Raw genomic sequence first — 15,054 nt, forward strand, 5'->3', positions numbered from 1 at the left:
ATTAGTATAATATATATATTATACTAATGTAAAATTAAACTATTTAATTCTATAAATTTTATAATATAAAATTATACTATTTTTTTTATGACCAAAACTTGTGACACTCAGAAGTAACATCAGTTGAACTATTATTATAGCATGTCAGGAAAAAGTAAATAATGTGCATTGTTGTTTTCTTTTTTCTTACACTGGCTTATAGATTCAGTGTCTTTACTTTTTTTTATGCTGCCAATTAGAAATAATATTAAAAACATTCTGGTCAATACATAGCCTTTCTTAGACTTAAGCAGAAAACCAACAGAAAATTTCGCTATGCGGCTTCAAAAATTGATCGATGTGTACTATAGCAAAAATTGTCGCGGTCAGCATGAGCTACCAAAAAGCATATAAACTCACTTCAAAAAGTAGAAAGCATCTGATAGCACAATTTATTAATCTTGGAAACATGGAAACTTCTGCTCAAACATAAATAGCATCTACACCGGCTTGCAATTGAACACAGAATTCTGTGATTTAGCTCAACTGCAAAATAGTAATATTATTCATACATAACCATAATGTTCCAGTGATGTCTAATTAGGCTACTGTTTATGTCAGCAGTATGTACAAAGCATTCTGTTTTGGTCATAAAAAATAGTATAATTTATAGAATAAAATAGTTTAATTTTAAATTAGTATAATATATATATTATACTAATGTAAAATTAAACTATTTAATTCTATAAATTTTATAATATAAAATTATACTATTTTTTTTATGACCAAAACTTGTGACACTCAGAAGTAACATCAGTTGAACTATTATTATAGCATGTCAGGAAAAAGTAAATAATGTGCATTGTTGTTTTCTTTTTTCTTACACTGGCTTATAGATTCAGTGTCTTTACTTTTTTTTATGCTGCCAATTAGAAATAATATTAAAAACATTCTGGTCAATACATAGCCTTTCTTAGACTTAAGCAGAAAACCAACAGAAAATTTCGCTATGCGGCTTCAAAAATTGATCGATGTGTACTATAGCAAAAATTGTCGCGGTCAGCATGAGCTACCAAAAAGCATATAAACTCACTTCAAAAAGTAGAAAGCATCTGATAGCACAATTTATTAATCTTGGAAACATGGAAACTTCTGCTCAAACATAAATAGCATCTACACCGGCTTGCAATTGAACACAGAATTCTGTGATTTAGCTCAACTGCAAAATAGTAATATTATTCATACATAACCATAATGTTCCAGTGATGTCTAATTAGGCTACTGTTTATGTCAGCAGTATGTACAAAGCATTCTTGTTTGGCAAAGATCGAAATAAAGTAGAATGACAGAAGCAACTATATTATATACCGAAACATTTCACAATGCTGTTACATGTTCATAGAGGCAGATAAATTTAGCCTACATAAAGTTCACAAAAAACAGCCCTTCGACATTCAACATTGAAAAAATATTCTTCCATGCCTTCTATCCTAAGAGTAGATCTCTACAGAATTTCCTATTTGAGAAGTTGGAAGCCCCTGTACAGTAGAAGAGGTAGACAGTGTGGCTGAAGCGTACTAGCTGTATTAATTCCACCTCATAGAGAAGATTTCTTATAGTACAGTGGCAGTTTAGGTGCGAATTTCAGCAAAACCTTCCCAGGTCTTGAAGAGAGAAGAAGGGGGTGGTAACCCTGAATGACATCAATTCGATTTGATGGGCGATAAACCGCCAAAGATGAGCCGGGAAAAACATCCGTGACTGTGGCATTACGTCATATCTTAGAGCTTTTACAAACCATCGGAGCATTTTTTTGTAATGTGCTAATACAAAAAGTCTGAATTAAAACAGGGGAAAGACATATAAAGATACATTTTATATATATATTTATCTATATATATATATATTCATTTATGAATAGTGTATGCAATACAATTTTTAGGGTCTTTTAGCAATCATTCCTAAACAAATATATACTATCACAACATCACAGATACATGATCCTCACTACCTTTAGAGAGAGAATAGGATTGTGTGAACAGTTGCATATGATAGAAGAAAAGAGCAAAATGAATTTCAGTTTAGATGAGAGACAATCTTATTCACAATGCTTGTGCAAAGAGAAAAACGACAATGTTCACTGTGCCGCTAACCTAAAGTTGCCACGAAAGCTACATGCCTCCATATGAAGAGCTCATCATATGTCAGTCCAGTATCAAAATATCCCATGGCAAAAATGGAAGAGGAGAAGAGGAAATTCTCAGTGTGTTGTCAAAGCATCGTTTTTGTCCTCCTTTGTCTTCCGCGTGAATCCAGATCTATAGATCATCCAGGCTACTGACATTCTGCCGTGCTTCCGCTCGCCTCCACACTCATGGTGAAGCCATTACTGAGGTTCTTGGGACTGGGTGGGGTGGTGCTCGCTGGCGAAGGCTCGTGTTTGCCTCCGGGATCCACTGAGCAGCTCTTCTTGGGAACCCTGGGCCGAACCACTGGAGCCTTCGGAAGGACGGAGGTCTGCCTGTGTCCCTCTGCTATCAGGGGTGGGCGAGTGGGCATGGGCCCGGGGGGGCCAGAAGGTTTCGATTTATGGGTAGGGTGGACGGGGGGACTCGAGGGACTCTGGGCCCCATCTTCAACCTGCTCAGATCCCTCTTTAATGGGAATGGGCTCTCTTTGAGAATCCAGCGTGTTGTCCTTCTGTATGCTGCTCTGGCGTGAGGTCTTGTCGGCGTTGGGCATCTCGCAGCTGTCTGTCCGCCGTCGTGAGCCCTCGTGCATCCGGCTTGTGGCGACCACAGCTTTCATAGCAGCCTGTGGACGGAATAACTCATGATTACTGTGCGCTGGTTCAGTAGAATGCTCGTAAAAAGCACAAAAATCACAGCATAATGTGCTACACTGAACAACATTTGATGCCAAAATGAAAATTCTGTCATCATTTACTCATTCTCAAGTTGTTCCAAACCTGTATGAGTTACTTTCTTCCGATGAACTCAAAAGAAGACATCTGAAGAACGCGTGCAACCAAACAGTTTACGGTAGCCATTGACTTCCATAGTATTTTTTTTCCCTATATATTGAAAGTCAATGGTTGCCAGCATTCTTCAAAATATCCTATTTTATGTTCCACAGTCAGTTTGGAACAAACCGAGGGTAAGTAAATGATGACAGAATTTTCATTTTTGGGTGAAATACCGCTTTAAATATCAATGGCATCATTTTTTGCCCTATATATTAATTTATTCAAAAATACATAAAAAATGCAATTCGTGCTCACAATGGCTTGAACACACATCATGTTTTTAAATTGATTTTGATGCATAAAGCCAAAAAATTCAGCTTGACACGACTGTCTTGATATCATAATGGAAAAAAAAGCCCCATTAAAATAATGAGAGTAATGAAAAGAAATGTTTAAAGGGACAGTTCACCCAAAAATGAAAATTACTCATCCTCATGTCTTCGCAAACCCATAGGACTTTGGTTAATCTTCGAAACACAAATTATATATTAATATTTTTAATGAAACCTAAAACAATTCTGTATCTAAATTGAAATCCCAAGGAAGCTACAAAGGTCATGAAGACATCATAAACAAATCCATATGAATTGTGTTGTTTAATAAAAGTCTTGTGAAGAGATATGATTACTTTATATGATGATCAGATTTCATTTAGGCTCAGTTCATTTGGATTTATGACCTTTTTGGATCTTCTAAGCTATGCTTACCTGGACTTTCAATGGAGGGATGGAACCCTTCCAGGTTTAATTGAAAAAAATCTTAATTTGTCTTTCAAAGATTAAAGTCTTATGGGTCTTATCGGTTTGCAATGACATGAGGGTAAGTAAATGATAACAGAATTGTCATTTTCGGGTGAACTATCCCTTTAAGTAGTTATATGCATAATATTTTATAATTTATTAAAAAGAGAACATTTTAACAAAACTGCTTCAATGCCTATTAATATTTAATTATTACAATTAATTAATTACAAAAATAATAATACTTTTGTCCACCAAATCAAAGTCATTTGTTTACATTAAAAAACATAAAATGTCAGTCATTATACATATTCATGAATTAATAATTTCCAATATTTTTACCTTGATAAATATATTTAAAGATTAAGATATACACTTATAAAAGTAAAAAGTTATTAAAAAGTTGAATTATAACTTTTATTAAAATTAAAATTATATACAAACATCTTGAACACAAAGAGGACATTTCTAAAATCTCAACAGTAGACTACATTTTTTAAAGGTTTTCTTTTTCTTTATTGTAGACACTTTTATTTATCATAGCTATTGGTGGCTGACCTTTAATTTGCGCCGAGCATTAAATTCCTGTAGTTTCCTTTGTGTTGTGTCCATGTGGGAGAATCGTGCTGCTTTTCCAAGCACCCATGGGTGCTCCAGAGCCTGTTTCACTGTGAGCCGTTTATGAGGGTCCAGCACTATGAGCTTACTAACCTACAGACAACATCAAACAAACATAACCAACAGCTAATGGTGAATAAACAAAGAGCGGAAAAGCTCAGACGATTGAATAATCAAATCAGCATCTGAGTCGGCTGTTGATATTTTGATGGAGATACTGTTCTCTCTCATTCCATCTGAAATCAGTCAGCAGTGCATGAACATCATCAGCATTACAAACAGGACAATAATGATGTGTGAGCACACAGTACTCACCAGATCCTTTGCATTGAGAGACACTTCATCCCACCAGGGGGAGACAAACTCATAATCGCAGTTCAGAATGCGACTGTACATGTACTGATCCCCCCTTGGATCGAAAAATGGTTCAAACCCACACAGCCTGAGGGCAAAGGAAGAAAGAACAGAGGCAGATAGCAGAGAAAATGCTATTTATAATTTGAACAATGAAGTGAAGGGGAAACACACTTAAAGTGAGGAGGGAAAAAACTGTAAAATGGTGAAATATTCTTACAATTTAAAGGGGTCATATGATGTTGCTAAAAAGAACATTATTTTGTGTATTTGGTGTAATGAAATGTGTTTATGTGGTTTAAGGTTAAAAAAACACATTATTTTCCACATACTGTACATTATTGTTTCTCCTCTATGCCCCGCCTTTCTGAAACGCGTCAATTTTTACGATTTGAAACTTTAGTCTTTGCAACTTTACAGATCTTCTTTATGCACCAAGAGCTTGTAACACTCCAAAGAGAAAGGAAAAATGGAAATCGCATCATATGACCCCTTTAAAATAACTCTTCTATTTTTATCTATTTTAAATATATATAAAAAAACATTTCTGTGATGGCAAAGCTGAATTTTCAGCATCACTACTTCAGTCTTGATTCTTCAGAAATCATATGCTGATCAAGAAACATTTCTTATTAATTATCAATGTCGAAAACAATTGTGCTGGTTAATGTTTTTGTGGAAACCTTGAAATTTTTTTTTCAGGATTCATAGATCAATAGAATGTTCAAAAGAACAGTTTAGTTTAATTTTTTTGTAACAATATAAATGTCATTACTGTCACTGATCAAATTAATGCAAAGTACTAAATTCTTTTTTTTTTTAAATCATATATTTTCATCCTTTTTTTCCTCACTTGTTTTACAAACCTATGCCCTTGCCTTCTATTATTCTGGTATATTTGAAATTTTTTTATTGTGAAACTGCTAATGACATTAGCACCTTAAGATTAATCACTTATATGCATATGTTGAGTGGATGTGAGAATACAGGCAAATGATTGCAGATGAATTGGCTGATGAAACTTTATTAGTCATACGCTGTTATTTGCTTACATGTGGATATCTAAATGAATTTGATCTTAGATGGTACATGTAACAATAAGGAAATCCCACTATAATAACCCTAATTCAAGCTACACATTTATATCAGTTCATGCATTCCTTGGGAATTGAACCCATGACCTTGGCGTTGCGAGCGCCACGCTCTATTATTTGAGCTGCAGGAACGTTCCGTGAACAGATTCGTCAAATGATGTCAATTTTCAATCTGTTCCTCGCATTTTTCTGAGAAATATGGGAATAAAGTGCATTTGCAAGTCAGATAAAAGCAACCACTAAATGAATAAAAATGAATGTATTACTCACAAAATATAAAGGATGACTCCCACCGACCACATGTCAACCTCAGGACCATAAGCGTTTCCTCTGAGGATCTCAGGAGCTGGATGTGAGAATAGAGGCAAATGATTGCAAAAACAAATTGCCTGATGAAACTTTATTAGTCATCACTGGAATTTGCTTGCTTGTGGACAACTAAATGACTTTTATCTTAGCGGTACGTGTAAAAATAAGGAAATCGGTAATAGGGTGATTAAAACAGCACAAATAATGTATTTTCTTAAATTTTGACTCACCGCAATAGCCGGGGGTCCCACATACCGTCTTCATCGTGACTTGCTCATCGATTATTTTAGAAAGACCAAAGTCCGCTGTGGACATTACAGAAAAGATTGAATGAATAAAAGCCATTCATTAATGAAAGAGTTCACTGGTCAGTCTCAATTTTCCTGCATCAAAACTGTAACTGATTCAGTGTATGAGTATACAGTTTGTTACCTATCTTAAGAGGGGCATCTATTGACAAGTCAGCATAGAGAAGATTTTCTGGTTTGAGGTCTCTGTGAACAACTCCATTCTCATGTAAGTACTGCAAAATAAACAGAACAGAGGTATCACAACCAGGGTTATTATAGTTAACTAAAACTAAAACAAACATAAAAATGTTACTTGAAATAAAAAAAAACTTAAAAAAATAAAATAAAATATAGAAATAACAAACAATCAGTTCCCAAGGAAACATTTATCCTTTTCATTTAGTTTAGATGAAATTAAAAAAAAGAAAAACTATATAGACGAAAAAAAATAAAATAAAAATGACAAGTGTAAAAATGTAAAATAAAAACAAAAATGTAAATTAAAACCGAAAATATAAAAATGAAAAACGAATGCAAACTATTAATAAAAATTACAATAATATCAAGTCACTTTTTATGGAAAGTAATGCATTACGTTACTTTTGAGTTACTTTTTAAATCTTGGTAGGCCTTGCTTGTGAATACACCTCAGGCTGAAGGAAATGTAAATTCATGTCTGTACAGTAGAGGGCGCAGCTCAAACAAATTGCTCTGAGAATATGACGCAGGAGAAGAAAGTTCAACACTATTCAGCAATAACAAAAATGATTGCATTTAACTGTCTTTATTCATTTTGAGGAATACTGAATCTGTTTTTGTGCAGGTGAGATGAGTAAATACATGTTCATATTTAGTCTAGAACTACAGTAAGCATCATGTTCACACAGCACGCACAAAACCTTTGCACTTAAGGTCATTGCACACGGAGTCCGAAATTCTCGCCTGAACGTTTACACACTGCCTCCAAAACTTTTGTCCGTCATAAAAAAAATTCGGAAATTTTTGCATCCGTAGCAAGCATTTTGATAGCAAAGAATGCTGAATATGAAAATTTTTTTAAAAACGCATACGAAAATTTCGGACTCAAGTGTGCAAGGACCTTTACTCCCGATTTCTCTCAACATGGCAACGCGAGAGCTGTCAGTCAAGACATGGGAAACAAAGTAACTGGCATTACTTATTTGAAAAAGTAACTCAGATTTTTCATTACAAATTAAAAAAGTAATGCATTACTTTACTAGTTACTTAAAAAAGTAATCTGATTACGTAACTCTAGTTACTTTTAATGCGCTACCCCCAACACTGGTGGGGTCCAAAACATTTGACTCCATTGCCTTTCATTATATGGACAAATGCAATCTTAACATTCTTCAAAATATCTTTTGTGTTCCACGGAAGAAAGTAAGTCATACAGGTTTAGAACGACATAAGGGAGAGTAAACGAAGACAGAATTTTCAATTTTACATGAACTATCCCTTTAAGACAAAGTTTCTTTGGTGAATTTCAGTGGAATCTGCAGGAAGGAGCATCATGGATTAACTGGATCAACAGTGAAAACCTGCCAAATGTGACTGCAGCAACATTGAAAAAATTGGAATTTTTCTTCATCTCACAGAGTAATCAGCATTTCTGCAAAGCCCCCACCGCCCCTCATTTAGTAGAGCTGCTCTAATAGGTAATTTGTTATGTTTACTGAATTGATTAGGACTCATTATACAGCTCTAGGAACATGTTTGTGTGTCTGATTGTGTGTGACTGTAGATGACATCCACGGTTCTCTGAAGTCCTGATGGAGTGTAGGTGGGGAAGATGAGTTCAGTGAGGCAGTCTGGAGCAGTTCTCTGTTAAAACAGCTGTCATGAAGGTAGAGACAGACTCGGTATTCAGCGTCTCCTCACTTCACAGGAATAGCTCTCTGAAAGATGAAAATTCTGTCCTCATTTACTCACCCTCATGTCATTCCAAACCTGTATGATTTTCTTTCTTCTGTGGAACCATTTTAAGAATGTCCTTGTTGCACTTTTCCATGCTTTTGGAATAAATGGTGACTGAGGCTTTCAAGTAAAAAAAAAACAAACAAAACGAAATAGCACCAGAGTTCTGTCTTTTGAAGTAGCGACAGATATTTTCTTCCATATTGTGAGGTACATCCGAGTGAAACAGATTTTGGGCGGGAACTTGGTTCTGTCCAGTGGTTGTTGATTGAATGGAGACGGATCTAAATGTGAGCTTTCAGTCAATTGTAAGAAAGGGAGTAGTTTCACCATTTGATGACATTATGAAATATCTTAAAAATTCAAAAAAGGTCAAAAACATGAAGCATATGCATATTTGTCATTCACTTCGATATTAAACAATACTAAACAAACAGGGAGAACTCAACAAATGGATCAGCCTGTTTTCTGAACTAATCTTTCAGACCATTTTTACATTTATACAGTACATTTCATAGATGTTTTCATCTACAATGATGTACATTGCATTCAAGACAGTGTTATTAGTATCAATGAGATACTACTGTAATTTTATTAAAGGGGTCATATGATGCGATTTCAAGTTTTCCTTTCTCTTTGGAGTGTTACAAGCTGATTGCGCATAGATAAGATCCCTGAAGTTGCAAAGACTAAAGTCTCGAAATCATTCTTAATTTTATATTTTGTTTTTTTTAATTTTTTGTTAAAGTTTTAGTAATTTGTTGTATGTTTTGTGATTTTATTAGATTTTTAAAATGTTTTAATTATTTTTATTTTATTTTTTATCATTTTTTATATTTTATAAATAATTAAAATAAAATAATTTCAGGTATTTTCAGGTTTTGGTTTTAATAAACTGTAATAACCCTGTTTCAAGACATACATTTGTATCAGTTTATGCTTCTTTAAAAAGATCAAGCCTGACTTTAAGGGAATAACGATGTCAATTTGCAGTCTGCTCCTCACATATTTCAGATAAATACAGGAATAGAGTACAAAAGATCTATGGACCACGTTTTTGGTGCTTTGGGTCCTTTTTAAGCTCTAGTCCTGTAAAAGACAGACCAGACCATTCCTGAAAAAAAATTTCCACTTGTTTTTCACATACCAGTTTGAAAAGACTTGACAGAATGATGACAGAATTGTCATTTTTGGCTACATCTTTAACAGATCATCTCTGGGCTCCAGACGCTGCAGATTGCAGACTGTCTCTGGGATGAGAGATGCCTAAACCTTTCAAGCCTCCTGTCTTCCCTAAAGTGGTTTTTCTAGCACTCTTTTGAGATCATGGGGTCGTTCTCCATTATCGAGGCATGGGCGTCTGTGATCTGCAGTCTGATAAGTGCGGGGATGACTCATACGGTGTCAGCCCGTGTTAATTAATTTTGTGTTCGTAGGCACAAGACAGATGTTGCTCCTTTAACACAATTCCAAAAATATAATAGTACATCATGGCGGCGAGGAGACAATGATTTTCTGGTTTAAATGTGAGCCTAGCAGAACCCTACAGAAGTACAGAAAGTGTTTGGCAGATGACAGAGTGTAAATTGAAGGCGGCAGGAGTCACTCTTGTGTTTTAGCGCATGACTAGTGTGAAAACCGGAGGTGAGTCAGTTACTACACACACTGTGCTCTGCTGAAATAAGCTTCTGGAGTTTTATTACACTGTAAACATGTAATTAAATACTCTGTAAGAAGGTTCGAACAGGTTTGGGATGGTGGTGTTTTTATTTGATGTTTAAATATCAGGCCAAATAATTTGGAAAATGCTAGATTTTTACATTTGTGAGTCGACTCACCACCGTAACACTAAGGTGTTTGCCAGGGTGCTGCTTTGTGGTTGCCAAGGTGTTCTGACTGGATTTAACTGACTGCTGTGCAGTTGCTTCTGTGGTTGCTAGTTGGTTTGCCAAGTCAAAATAGCATTTTTGGGGGGGGGCTAGCTGAGCTAGGGCTTGACGATAAACAATATCATATCGAGATTGTAATAAAATATGTCAATAACAAAGATAAGCTTTGGACTTTTTACTCGATATGGATTAATCTAACAGCCTCACAGCAGAAATAAACGTGACATTTAGTCAGTACATGTTCTGTGTGTCTCTGTGTGAATGAGTGGCATAGTTTCATCTACACAAACTCAAACACACGTGATACTCACAGTGTTTTCCATGTTTGCGTCTCCTAAATACTTCATCTCCAGAGCTGCTCTGAAAGTCACTTCACCAGCTTTACACCATTTCATTTGAGGAAAAACCACCGTCAAACACACTGAAACTCAAGGATCTTCAGGACAAACCACCAAAATAAAAGTTTGGGCTAATAAATTAAGACAGAAATATATTACTATTGTATACTAAAAATGTACTTCTGAAAATAATAGTATTATTTTAATTTTCAAGGGATATCATACAGTTCTGTTCTCCAGCATCTTATTTGACAAAAATGCATTATTTTGTAAATGAATTATTGTAATTTCATTTAATTAAATTGTAATTTTTTTTCATTTAATTAAATTGTCCATTTTTGATGACTCATTTGTGTTAAAGAGGTCATGAACTGAGAAATCAAAATTCCCTTGATCTTTTCACATATAAGAGGTCACTGTACTATAAAAACATCCTGTAAGTTTCAGACCTCAACACTCTAAGGCTATGTTCACACTTGGCGTCTTTTTTGAAGCTGCCAGCGTCTGTTTTACATTATAATCCTATGGCGTAAACCGTGCATTCAAAAAAGTCCTGAGCGCTTTTTAAAACGCCACCGCCGGCGTCTTTTTCTGCAGCTCAGAGCGTCTTTTCAAGTTGAAAAAAGTTAAACTTTTCTGAAAAAAACGCCCTACTTCAAGTGCCTTTTTGACAACTGACCAATGACAAGCGAGTGGCGAGTCGTTTCCATAACAACAAAAACAACAAGAAAAATGGTTTTACTAAAAAAGTGCTCTTGTCAACTTTTTCTTGTCAAAAAAGACGCCAAGTGTGTACACGCCCAAAAAAACAGCTTATATTGAAGCCAGTCTGCCAAAACAACAGCTTGAGGAATGTGCCACTTTATGACATAATAGTGTGGATAAACACCTCCTCCACTGAAGAAGATCAACACCTGCTTCTACATCGCTGCCTGTTTAGCCCCGCCCACCGATTCACGCATGTAGTGTAAACGAGAGGCGAGCGCGCAGGTCTATGCAGAAATCAAACGATAAAGAAGATGCTGTGCAGTGCGAAGATGTGGAAAAAGAGTCTTTGCATTGCCTTCCTTCTGATCCCAACATTAGGAAAGAGTGGATGAACTTTATTTTTAATGAAGTTCCAGACCACGTCAGTAAGAACTCGGTCCTTTGTTTACTTAATTTTACTGCAGATTTGTTTACAAACAAGTCACAATTCTACGCGGGATTTTCAGAAAGATTGAAACTAAAAGACGATGCTGTGCTGATTGGCTAGTATAGCAAAACCATGTTAATGTGTGGTTCCTTTAGTTTAACTATTTAATTTTTTTATTTATTTGTAGTAAACCCATGTTTCACTTTCATAAAGGAACGTATGTAATTAAAACATTATGTAATTGAGTGCAGAAATGAACGTGAGTTATCTTACCTGACACTGATATCACAATAGCCAGTCTTAACAGTTTACGTGATCTGGCTTTGATTTTATTATTATTATTATTTTTTTTTTTTTCGGGAGGCAAATATATCAAACATGCACGCAGTAAGAGCGTCTATGGTTATTCACGTTGGCCAAAACACACAAGGAAATGCGTTGTGAAAAAAAAATATATCGCCCGCAATCACAGACATTCGCATTCGGACGGGATTGGTTTTCTCAGAGGATCACTGAGTTTGCTGAAAAACAGTAGGTAATTTGCTCTGGAATTATTACAGAGGTTGTGTGAGAAAAACACAGACGTGGCAGATTCGGACGGGATTAAAATCACCAAGTACATCTGTGAAACACAAATTTATCAAATTTCACAAACACAAAACGACCCCCTGTAAAACTAGTCCCGTCCGAATAGGGCTATAGACAATGTGGATTAAGCAGATCCGATCGGCACACACAAACATTCAACACATAAATGTGACCTCCGCATTGTTGCTTCATTGTCAGATTGCTGAGCTGTTATGTAACGCCAGCCCACATTCCTCCTGCTCAGGGAGATTAAAAACCGAGGGGAAAAATGGCAATGTTTTTTTTTTCCTGAGAAGATTATTTTTCACTAGCAGCTCTGCACACACATCTGCTTACTCTACCGTTCACTTTTGAGTGACGACAAGACTGACCCACATCTCCAAGCCCCTCCACTGTCAGCTCATCGCTGGACATGTGTTCAGCCACACCAACACATACACAGTAATCCTCTGGCTGAGAATGCATTAAAATAACTGCTGTCCCTCATGACACGTATCATCATATCATGCTAGTTGGTTATATTATTTACCAATTTCACATTCGTTCAATTGATAAAAAAAAAAATCATGTTTGAAAGCAGAATTTGTGGTGAGAAACTACATTACCCATGATGCTGCACAAAAAATCCCACCAATCAGAGAGTTGCAGCAAGCAAAGCACATCAAAAGAGACACTCCGCCCACTTCCATGAAGCATCGCCAATGGCATAATTTGTATATATAAGCATATTCTGCAATGAACTTAAAGTGCCCCTTTTATGCCATTTTCTAATATTGTTTTGGGAGTCTCCTACAACAGGTTTACATGCATGCGAGGTAAAAAAAAACACTTTAGTTTTCTCAAAATATGCATTTAATATCACCTCATTTCCAACGATTCTCAAACGATTAGTTCGAAGCAGTTCTAAGATTTAGACTCTCCAAACCCCTCCTTTCCATGACCCTACTCTGCTCTGATTGGTCACATGACCCAGTCTGCTGTGATTGGTCTACCGCGTACAGTGCATGTTGGAAGTGCGATTCGAATTAAGGTCCTTGCACACTGAGTTTTCGGTTGTTTCGTAGTCGTCATCCTTTCCTATCAAAATAGGCAGTGTGTACATATGATTGATACAACGTGAGGTCGTATTTCTTATTTAACGTGCAAACATTTCAGCTGAGAATTTCAGACTCAGTGTGCAAAAACCTTTACTGACGACTCGTTTAGGCTGTTCAGAGTCGATTCTTTCTTTTGGGAAACAAGAACTTTATTTTTCGCGTATTTTCGGCTTTACAACTTTGCAGATCGTTTACATTCCCATACAGTACATGACAGCTGTTAAGCACACAGTCTTGAGACTTTGCATTTTTGTCTGATTTTCATAAACTTTTTTGCTTCAAATCAAAGTTTTTAATGTTGTGAATTACCTCATTGCTGGTCTGTTTGGTTCATGGCTTATAATGCTTTAAAAAGCCTTTTTAAATCCCTATGGGAAAATGAATGGGAAAAATACTTCCGGAACCAGTGCCGCTGAAAAAGTGGACGGGCACTAATGCACTCTATAGAAGTTGACAGCATGACAGCATATGTGGCATAATAATTTTGATACATGTCTTGTTATCTTTAAAGAAAAGCACTTGTCAAGCTTACACGAGGCACTTACAATGGAAGTGTATGGTGCCAACTTTTTTCAAGAATGTAAAAGCAGCAATGTAAAGCTTATAGTTTTACAAAAGCACTCACATTAGCTTTTCTGTTAAAACCTGTGTATTTAATTTATGCATTTAGCAGACACTTTTATCCAAAGCGACTTACAGTGCATTCAGGCTAGAAATTTTTTTTTTACCAGTATGTGTGTTCCCTGGGAATCAAACCTATGACCTTTTGTGCTGCTTACGCAATGCTCTACCACTGAGCCACAGGAACAACAGGAACAGCTATTTGAGCTATAAAGTGGTTCTTGTCATCTTTTAGGGTGTATGGCTTTCTGCTGTCATGTCAACGAAGTTGTAAAACTGCATATCATTTTAAAGAGATAAGGTTAGTAAGCCATTTCTCTCACTAAAATCATGTTAAAATGCAATATTTTTAAAATCCTGTGGCTATAGTATTGAAACACTGAGTATTTTGAAACTTGCCCCATTCACTTCCATTGTAAGTACCCGAGATACATTTTTTTTTTTTTAAGTTAAGCGGAAATTCATTTTTGTGGGAATCAAGGACAAATGCTGTTGATTAAGTATTGCAAACAGAATATTTCTTTAATACTTCTCTATGTAAATGGTCTTTGTTATCATTATCAAACTTACACGCATAATTTACACTGTCATTCTTTAGTGCAGTCCAGGTTAACAAATATTACCTAGACACTGACTTATAAACATTGGCATGTTAATAAGTTATAGCGTCAAAACCATGGCAGTTTCTGAAAGCGGCATTTTTGCACTTTTGTATTGTGAATATTACAGTATGTCTACCCAGTACATCAGACTCCTTTACTTCAAAAGAGCCATTTTGTGTTCCTCTTTAAAGGCTAAACATCCATGTAACACTGTTTGTAGTCACGGGAAGAAGGAGGCGGGAACTGGCGAACATTCAAAGAAACTTTAATAATAAGATAAACACAAAATAGCGCGACAGCCCCTCGCGGACGACTGTCGCGCCCAAAAGAAACCAAAACACAAAATAAAATCCAGGCCTGGTCCTCTCTCGTCCAACACTGTAGTCACTCCTCCTTTATCCTTCCGGAGCTCCTCCGTGAGACTCGAGACCGGTGAGTGG

General features: G+C 35.9%; 1 protein-coding gene across 1 annotated transcript in view; it reads right to left on the minus strand.

Annotated features, from left to right (window-relative positions):
- Positions 1–2,117: 2,117 nt before the first annotated feature.
- LOC107753807 (calcium/calmodulin-dependent protein kinase type IV-like) overlaps positions 2,118–15,054 on the minus strand; it is an 18,268-nt gene continuing 5,331 nt past the window's right edge. The window contains exons 6-11 of the mRNA XM_016570054.1: positions 6,552–6,642; positions 6,350–6,424; positions 6,081–6,156; positions 4,678–4,804; positions 4,303–4,455; positions 2,118–2,793 (exon numbers count right to left, since the gene is read on the minus strand). Coding sequence (XP_016425540.1) covers positions 2,314–2,793; positions 4,303–4,455; positions 4,678–4,804; positions 6,081–6,156; positions 6,350–6,424; positions 6,552–6,642 — 1,002 coding nt within the window. The 3' untranslated portion in view covers positions 2,118–2,313. The remainder of the gene's footprint in view (positions 2,794–4,302; positions 4,456–4,677; positions 4,805–6,080; positions 6,157–6,349; positions 6,425–6,551; positions 6,643–15,054) is intronic.

Source organism: Sinocyclocheilus rhinocerous, unplaced genomic scaffold (genome assembly GCF_001515625.1).
Source record: "Sinocyclocheilus rhinocerous isolate Xijiao unplaced genomic scaffold, SAMN03320098_v1.1 scaffold711, whole genome shotgun sequence".
Classification (NCBI taxonomy): Eukaryota; Metazoa; Chordata; class Actinopteri; order Cypriniformes; family Cyprinidae; genus Sinocyclocheilus; species Sinocyclocheilus rhinocerous.